The 9282-nt window shown below is 64.2% G+C and overlaps 1 protein-coding gene across 1 annotated transcript; it reads left to right on the top strand.

Annotated features, from left to right (window-relative positions):
* The first annotated feature begins 6813 nt into the window (after positions 1 to 6813).
* Positions 6814 to 9145, top strand: LOC121086217 (nuclear receptor 2C2 associated protein). Its single transcript, XM_040589635.1, has 6 exons — positions 6814 to 6883; positions 7609 to 7655; positions 7800 to 7890; positions 8005 to 8110; positions 8431 to 8498; positions 8793 to 9145. Exons 2-6 carry the CDS (start codon positions 7615 to 7617, stop codon positions 8907 to 8909), a joined length of 423 nt encoding a protein of 140 aa, XP_040445569.1. The 5' UTR covers positions 6814 to 6883; positions 7609 to 7614; the 3' UTR covers positions 8910 to 9145.
* The last annotated feature ends 137 nt before the right edge of the window (positions 9146 to 9282 follow it).

Below are 9282 nucleotides of genomic sequence, written 5' to 3'. Positions count from 1 at the left end.
CCTGTCATGGGGGTAGTCTCTAAGAGAGGAGGGGGCGTCATGGGGGGCTCCATGTAATGAGAGGGTCCCTGTAATAGGGGGGGTCCCCAAGAGGGGAGGGGTCCTTCCAGCCCCTCTGCAGCCCCCCCAGGTCAGTGCAGGCCCTCCTGCTCCAGCCACCGTGCCCCTCTCCGTCCCTTCCCTGGGACCCAGAGGGATTTTAGGGGATCTCCAAACAGGGGAGCACCTCCCGGCCCCTCTGCACCCCAAAATCCCTGCTAAGACACACAGGCTGCATCCAGCAGCGCCTTCCAGCCCCGGGGCCGTTCATGGGTGCACGGGGACCGGAAGACTCCGGGGCTGGAGGAAGGCTCGAGGAAGCCCAAACAACCCCACAAAAGATGGGTGAGCCCCTCCAGGGAGCAGCAATACCAGAAACGAACCCCAAAATGGGGAAGGAAGCCATCAGTGAGCTGCTGGGGAGGGTTTGGGGAGGGGTCACCTTCCTGCCAGTGAATGGAGAATGCCACCCTGTCTCCCACGACTTGGCAACCACCGGTGACAAAATATTCCCCCCCCTTCATTTTCCCCATAGGATGGGTCCACGGAAACCCGAGAGCAAAGTTCTCATTTCCGACTCCATTGTGCCAGACTTTTCGCGGCGTTTCCTGCCTTTTGTGTACCGCACCCCCCCGGCACAACCCCGGCATTGCCAGCGCACAGAGCTCTTCTGTTCCCCTTCTTTATGTGCCTGCAGCTGGCGTCCCCGTCCCCACGTAGGTGCCCAAGCGTGGGGGACAACCACAGGGGTTAATACCCCCATGGTGTTTGCCGAGCAAGACTGGGGGCAAGGTCCCGGGGGATTTGATGGCACCCTGATGTCCTGGCTATTTCCCACTCCGAGTGGATCCAGGTGGCTGGTGCTGCCACCCTACGGGTCTCCAGTCCTGCTATCCTGCTTTGGACAGGGCACCCACGGGTGCTGCTTGGGGTTAGCTGGAAGGAGGGTGCTGTACCATCCGATGTGCCCGGGGACGATGGTCCAGCATGACCCAGCTCATGCAAGGACCTGGGCACCCTTTGGGGTGAAGATGCTCCTACTGCGCCCCACCACAGCTGGGTCCTGCACCCGCAGCGAGACCCGCAACCCACCCACCTGCTGCCTCCACGCTGCACAAAGCCTTCCTCCTGCTCTTCATCTTCCCAAGCTTCTTCTGGAAAACCGGTAGCACCAGCAGGGTCTGATCCGCACGATGCATCGTGCACAGGTTGGGGATTAGACGGGTTCATCCAGGAGCCCCAGCTCCTTCCCGCACATAGTGGTGGGAGAGGGCTCCCCCCAGCACCCACCTCCCATGGGCCACCCACCTCTAATGAGCACCGGGCACGGTGACAAAGCTGCACCCAGCCTTGACCCTGAGCCACAACAGGGCCACGGAGCCACTCAGGGTCTCAAACCTCCTGTGGGCTCGGAGCAGCAATGGGCAGGTGAGGGGGGAGCAGAGGGACCCCAGGCACCCACCCTCCGTGTCCCGGGGGGCATCAGGGCTCCAGCTGGGCCCCAGTGGAGGCGACGTGGCTGATCCGCCACCAGCCATTTGTCTTGCTGAGGAAGGTGCCGGCAGTGAGTTATCGGAGCTCTCCTCTCGAGTGCAGATAAATGTCATAACAGACACCAGCCAGCGCAGCTTATGGATGGGGATTTAATAGACACCTCTCCCCCCGCCCGCCTCCCCACGCCGGCAGCTGCTCCACGCCCAGGGACCGCAGCCCACGCCCGGGTGGCAGTGGAGACCAGCTCCTCTGCTGGCACCAGTTTGGAGCCCCAGTGTTACCCCAGCTGGTCCCACCAACTGAAACATGACTTCATGGGGTCCCCCTACCCCCAAGACCCAACCTGGAGCCCCACCATCCCGCCGTGGCCATCCCTCCATCCGGGTGGGAGAGCCAGCTCTGCCTGGCACAGAGGGATGTCCCCATGTCCCCATCCTTGCCCGGCTCAGGGTCCCTTCCACACCCCCAGCCCCACATCCAGCCTGTCCTTGTGGGGTCACCCCAAGAGCACAGACGGACCACAAGGCAGCACATCTGCCACCGGGTCCTTGCTGTGCCCCACGTCCCCAGCACCGCTGGGGACAGGCCAAGTGGCCCTCAGGGCAGCACTGGTTGGGGTGACTCCATCCCGCAGCCCCCCTCTCTAAACCCCAACCCCGGTGGCTTTTGCACTGGCATCTGCTGTGGCGAGCAGGGCCCCGAGTGTCTTTTTGAGGCTGAATGCTGGGTTTCTGGTGAAATCCTGCAGCAGTGTTGCCGTGACGACCCTCCTGCAGTTTCCATCCAGAGATGTTTTCCTTTGTTGTGACAGGGACTCGGGGAGGTGGCCACGGGCAATTGGGGTGCACAGTGGCGATGGTGAGGGGCTCCCACTGCGAAGGGCAGGGACCCACCGCTGCCCCCGGGGAGACCCAGCACGGCTCCGGCTCTGGTGTGGGGCTGGGGGTCCCCACGGCTCCCACACAGCCCTGGCTTGGCCCCAGCTGCCCAGGGGACAGCAGGGGGGCCTGGAGCTACATGACATGAGTTTGATAGGTCTCAGCCAGGTCTCGCTCTTACCAAGACACACAGCAGAGAGGTGATGTGGGCAACCCACAGCGTGGGGACACCACAGAGTACTGAAGGGAACAGAGGGGTTGGCCCTGCAAGAGCAGGTGGCCAAGCACCCTCGTCACCCCAATGACAGAGCCCATTGGGAGCCGGTGAGACCAGCAGCCTCCCGAGCTCTGGTGCTGCCCAGTTTGGCAGCCAGAGCCACGGCACCGTGACCGGGGTGCTGAGCAGCATTGCCACTGCCATCCCACGGGTGCTGAGCACCAGGGGACTGGGGTGCCAGGCACCCTCCCTGTGCAGCAAGGGACCCCGCATGTCTCCATGGCCGGAGTGTGGCCGCATGCCCCCATCCCTGCCTCGCCGGGGGGGTGCAGGGGGACCCTGTCCCGCGCCCTGCAGAGCCGCTTGTTATTCTGCTCAGGTCCACCGGCAGCTAATGAAGCCCGTTCCAGTGGAGCTGCCACATTCATCGGGAGAGCGGCTTATTAATGAGGCCTCTGCCACCGCAGCTGGGGCCAGCGCTCGGGGCACTGGCACGGGGACAGGCAGCGGGCGGATGGACGGCTCCATGGTGGGGTGAACCGGCAGCCAGTGCCTGTCCTGGCTGAGGTGCTGGTCTGAAGCCAGGGCTGGAGCAGGGCAGGATGCCCCAGCCCAGGGTCTGCTCCGGAGGGATGGTCTCAGACCTGGCACCATGGACCCACCTCCACACTGCTGCCGACCCTCGCTTGCTGCTCCTCGCCCTTGTTTCAGCTTTTGGCCAGGGCCAAACCTGCCCCACGGCACAACCTGGGCACGGCGGCGAGGGCATGGAGGTGTCTGGGCTGAGGGCTGCACCATCCCCCCTGGGGACGCAGGGACCCTGCCCTGGCCATCCCCAACTTCCCTCCAAACCCACTGGCAGGATGCATTGATTTTATTTTCTGTTTCCATGGCAACTGCCTCCTTCCCTTCCCCCTTCTGGCAGCCGGACCCACTCCTTCGCCCTCCTGCAGCACCCAGCCCCTCCAGCACCTGCCCTCTACCAGTGACACCGGCTGCAACCTGGCACTGTCCCCTCTTCTGGGGACTCTCCTGGGTGGCAATGCCACCAGCTCAGCATCTGCGGGGAGGGCCCAGTGTGCACCCCTGTGCCTGCCGCGGTGCCGGTGGGTGATTTTGGGGGGGCAGCCCACCAGGCTGGCACAGGATGGGAGCAGACACAGGGGACACCAACCCTGGTCAGCCCTTCTCTGACACTGGCAATAGTTAGCAGCAGGGCCAGCAGGATGCCGTGCTGGTTCATTAGCCAGGGCTGTAATTGCCCCCCCAGCACTGCCCGTGCAGGGATGCTGAGCAGCATCTCCCATTAGCAGAGCCAAGCTCATTAACAGCACATCCTACCCCCACACCTGCTCACAGCTGATGTGAGCAGCGGCGGCACCGGGGAGGACACTGGCACCGCAGCAACCCGGCCATGAGCCGGTGTCCTCATCCCTTCGGAAGGAAACGGCGGTTTGTAGCTTAAAAGCAGGGTTATAGTAAGATAATGATAATTATATCCTTTTATCCATCCCCTTCCAAAGGACGCACCCCTCACCGCCCTGCACAGCTCCTTCCCAGCACAGAGATGCCATCACATTGTTACGGAGCATTAATTACCGGCTGTGCCAAATCCTGCCCTTCCCGCCCCCCCCCCGGGGACCCCCGGCCCCTCTGCTCAGGGATGGGGGAATAAAGGCAGAGGCGCATCCCGGAGAACAGGCAGGGCCCTGTGCCGGGCAGAGGCAGCGGTGTTGAATAACGCCTGTGCCACATTCACCGGTAATCTCCAGTGTTTACACGGAAGTGGAAATCAATCGCTGCAAGTAATTAACGGCGAAGGGCACAACACCCGCTTCTTCTTCGGAAGCGGCTCCCAGCACCAGCTGGGGTTGCTCAGCAAAACTCACACGCCGGCACCCGCCGCACAAAAGGCACTGACGCTCGTTTCCTGCACCGCCAGCACGAGGTGGCCACGCCGGCACAGGGCCAGCATCCCAGTGGCTCACGGGTGGGAGCTCATGCCCGGTGGAAGCAGGGGGTCTGGATTTGTGCCGGCGCCTGCTTTGGCACCAGCCTTTCTATTAGCTCTTGGATAAAATGCAAAGGCCCACCCGGCGGGCGGCTGAGTGCTGGGCTGGACAGCAGCCGGGAGCTAACGCCATCGCCGCCAAGCTGCTCCCGGCACAGCGTGGCGTGAAACAGCTGCATTTACCGCCCGCCTCATTCCTCGAGAGTCAGGGGGTGAGGAAGATGCTGAGGCTGAAGAGCCCCAGGTCTGGAGTGCTGCCCCCCACCCCCCCACCCACCCCCAGGCGCGCAGGGCTGGAGGGGCTGGGGGATCACCAGGGTGAGGGTGGGTTGCTGCCGGCAGGCGCGCACAGGAGGTGACACGGACAGCAGTGGCAGAAATGGCAGCCCTGTCCCCCGACGCGCAATTAGCCGAGGGGCAATTAAGGCTCCTGCGGTTTTTGACCCAATTTCTCAGGCAAAACTCAGCAGGAGGAGAAGTGGGGGGAGGAGGAGGAAGACAGAGGCTGTCACGTGTATGCTGGTGTGTTCGCTGCATGCATGTGCGTGCACAGACACACACGTGTGTGCTCACTGACATGCGTGTGCAGGCGTGTGCACCGCCCCGGCCAGGGCCCAAGCCCCCTGAGCCGCCCGGTGAGGGGGAGGTGACACTTTGCAGCTCTCAGCTGGGTTTATTTTTGCTTGTGGCTGAGCGCAGGCAGCCTCGGCACGGCCGCCTGACTCATGCAAGCAGCCCAGCACCCAGCAAGCTTTGGGGGGGCTGCGGAGCACCACAGTGCCATCACCTTGCCTTGCCTTGCCACCCCCACCAAAGCAGCAGTGGGGGCCAACGGGGGCTGTGGGACCACCATGGGGCCAAGGCTTGGCAAACTTGCCAAGCACCGGGGCACATTCACAAAGACTCAGTGCCGTGGGCAAGTGCCGTGGCACCATATGCCTGGAAAGGATAATTTTAAGCAGCTGCCATGTTCTATGTGTGTGGGGGGGTGATTTCTCCCCACACAGCTGCTCCAGGCTCCCTGCAGCCCCCGTGCAGGCTGGGGGGGCAGCTCAGCCCTGCTGGGTCGGGGTGCTTGTGAGAGAGGAAGCAGCAGCGGTGGGGAAGCAGGGAGGGCTTGGATTTCCCGGTGCTTTGTGCTGGTGACTTGCATCGAGGGGGATGCTGGAGCATTCAGGGATGCTGGGGTGACACAGAGATGCTGGAGCATGCAGGGGTGCTTGAGTGTGTAGGGATGCTGGAGCATTCAGGGATGCTGGGGTGACACAGAGGTGCTGGAGCATGCAGAGATGGTCCAGTGCAGGGATGCTCGAGTGTGTAGGGATGCTGGGGTGTGCAGGTATGCTCCAGTGCAAGGATGCTCCAACTTGGGGGGATGCTCCAGTGCGCAGGCATGCTGCAGCGTAGGGATTCTCTAGTGCAGGGATACTGGAGCATGTGGGGATTCTGGGGCATGCAGGGATGATGGAGCATGCAGGGATGTTCAGGTGTGCAGGATACTGGACTGTGCAGGACACTGGGACGTGCAGGATGCCAGGGTGTGCAGGATGCTGGAGCATGCAGGGATGCTCAGATGTGCAGGATGCCAGTGTGCAGAGATGCCGAGCTGTGCAGGATTACCAGGCTGTGCCAGATCTCGGGCTGGGCCGGATTACCAAAATGCGCCGGATCCCGGGCTGTGGAGGATTACCAGGCTGTGCCAGATCCCGGACCGGGCCGGATTACCAAACTGTGCCGGATCCCAGGCTGTGCAGGATTACCGGGCTGTGCCGGATCCCGGGCTGTGCAGGGTTCCTGCCCCCCCCCCCGCCGCTGCGCGCGCTGCGCTCCACCAGCGCCACCTACAGAGCTGTCCCGGGAGGGCACCCCCCGCCCCCGGCCAGGGCCCGGCGGGGACCCCCGGCAGCCGCCCCCCCGTCCCTAGGGCGGTGCAGGGGCCGGGGGGGCGGCTGGGGCGGGGCGAGGCGAGGCGTTCGCAATGGGGGTGAGGTACGGGGGGGGGCGGCACTCACAGAGGTGCTGGGCTGGAGGGGCTGCAGGGGGGCCCCGGGGGACTGGACGCCCCCCAGCCTGGCCTGGGGGGGCTGCAGGGGGCTGCGGCAGCCCCGGGCCTCGCGGCGGGAGGGCGGAGCTGCGGGGGCGGTCCCGAGGGGCGGGGCGGGGGCGGAGCGGGGGGCGGAGCGGGGGGCGGTGCCGGCGACCGGGCCCGGGAAGCAGCTCCCGGCTTCCTGCGCCGGCGGGGTGGTGAGTGCTCTGCGGCCCGGCGGAGGGGGTGTCACCCGCAGGTGCTCGGGGATGGGCGGGGGTCCCCACTGCAGCCTGGGCCTCCCCGATACTGCTCAAGGGTCCCCACTGCTGCCCGGAGCTCCCCGATGGTGCTCAGGGGTCTCCAGTGCTGCACTGGGCTCCCCGGTGCTTCCCGGGGGTCCCCAATGCTGCTTAAGGGTCCCCAGTGCTGCCCGGGGCTCTCCAGTGCTGCCTCGGGGTCTCTAATGTTGCTCAGGGGTCCCCACTGCTGTTCCGGGGCTCCTCAGTGCTGCCTGGGGGGGGGGGGGCAGTGCTGCTCAGGGGTCCCTGATGCTGCCTGGGGCTCCCTGATGGTGCTCAGGGGTCTCCAGTGCTTCCTGGGGGTCCCCAATGCTGCCCGGGGCTCCCCAATGCTTCTCAGGGGTCATCAGTGCTGCCTGGGGGTCCCATTAATGCTCAGGGGTTCCCATTGCTGTCTGGGGGTCCCCAATGCTGCTTAGGGTGTCCCCAGTGCTGCTTAGCAGTCCCCAATGTTGCTAGGGGGTGCCCAATGTTGCTGGAGTGCCCTCAGTTCTGTCAGGGGGTCCTAGTGCTGCTCAGGGAGTCCCCAATGCTGTCCAGGGATCCCCAGTGCTGCCTGGATACCTCCAGTGCTTCTCAGGGGTCCCCAAGGCTGCTGGGCGTCCCCATTTTTGCCCCTCACTGACCCTGTCTCTCCACAGGCAGCGATGCCCGCGGAGCCCCTGATCTGCGCCGACACGGCCACACGGTGAGTCCCGGCCCCCGAGGGGACAGCAGGCAGTGGGGCCCTCCTGGGTGCCACACACCGTCCCCTGGCCCGGCAAAGGACTCGTGTCCCAACACTGACACTGTCCCCACCGTGTCCCCGGGACGGTGGTGTGTGTCCCTGCAGGGTGAGCTCTGTGCTTAACCGGGATGTGAAGCAGTTTGGGAAGAAGCACATGTTTGATGCGAGCGAGGAGACGTGCTGGAACTCGGACCAGGTGTGGGGACAAGGATTTGGAGGGCCAGAGGGGTGGGACAGGAGCCGTGCATGGGGGATGGGAGCCGTTTGGATGGGAGCCTTCACAGAACCCCGGTGTTGTTCCTGCCTTCAGGGCACGTGCCAGTGGGTCACCCTGGATTTCCCCCGCACTGTCAAGGTCTCGCAGTTTCACATCCAGTTCCAGGGGGGATTCTCCAGCCGGCTGTGCACGCTGGAAGGTGAGGAGCTGCTCTGGTGGCACAGGGCTCCCTCTGCCTCAGTTTACCCACCCCAGGATCCCACGGCTGTTTGTTACGAGGCCCAGAGATGTTTGTTAGCTGTTCCTGAAACCCGAGGGGCTGAGGCTGTGGGGTGGAGCAGAGAGGGGTGACCAGCAAGGACCTGGGGTGCTTTGGGTCCTGCTGGTCCACCTGCTCCCAGCCCTGCAGCAGAGCCAGCGCAGGGAGGATTTTTGGGGCGACCGAGGCCAGGGCAGCAGTTGGAGGCTCCCCCAGCAGCCAAGCCTCCACGCCGCTGCCTCCACCCTCACCCTCCACAGGCTGCAGAGCAGGGGAAGAACTGGTGAAAATATCCGACCTGTACCCCAAGGACACCAACGCCATGCAGATATCCTTTGCTGTGGCGTGGGCTGGGTTCTGCGGCTGGGTGGATGGGTTCAGAGCCCCCCACAGCTGTGGGGGGTCAGGGGGGCGAGGGCAGAGCTGTGATGTAAACGACAGAGCTGTGGGTCCCTGCTGGCACTTGGCTGCTGCTGTAGCTGCTCGGCAGAGCTGGAACAAATCTGGACATTGCTGGCTGTGGTATGGCGGGGTGTGAGCCGCACGCGTGCCCCCTTAGAGCAGATCTCCCACGTGTCCCAGCATCCCCCTGCCTATTTTTACTCCTTGATGGGCCCCGCACAGATTCCAGGTGGAGGAGACGGTGCTGGATAAGCTGAAGATCACCTTTGAGAACAGCACCGACTTCTTCGGGAGGATCGTGGTGTACCACCTCGGGGTGCTGGGGGAGAAGCTGTAGGGCAGCAGTGAGGGACAGCATGGAGGGCTGCTCCCCCCATCGCCTGCGCTCCCCTGTGCAGGCTCTGCTGTGTAGGGGCAGACAGGAAAGTGAACCCCGAAAGCCTCCAGCTGCCCCCCAAAGCACCGAGAGGGAACCCTCGGGGTAGCAGTGATGGAGCAACTCTGGAGATCCGCATACTGGACCTTGGTGGGACACAGCCCGTGTAACCAGTTGAATAAACGGTGTCCCCGCTCCTTCCCAGCTGCTTCTTGGGCAAGTAGCACCCCGGGACCGAGCCCTCTGGGGTTTGCCATGGCCACGCCGGTGCGTGGCTTCGGCAGAAGTGCTGCTCCACGTGCTGTGGGCTCTGGCTGTCTCTCGCCTTCGCTAA

The sequence above is a fragment of the Falco naumanni genome, chromosome 4 (genome assembly GCF_017639655.2).
Source record: "Falco naumanni isolate bFalNau1 chromosome 4, bFalNau1.pat, whole genome shotgun sequence".
NCBI classification, from domain to species: Eukaryota; Metazoa; Chordata; class Aves; order Falconiformes; family Falconidae; genus Falco; species Falco naumanni.
The sequence above is the reverse complement of the archived record's forward strand: the minus strand, read 5'-3'. Positions and strand labels throughout refer to the sequence as shown.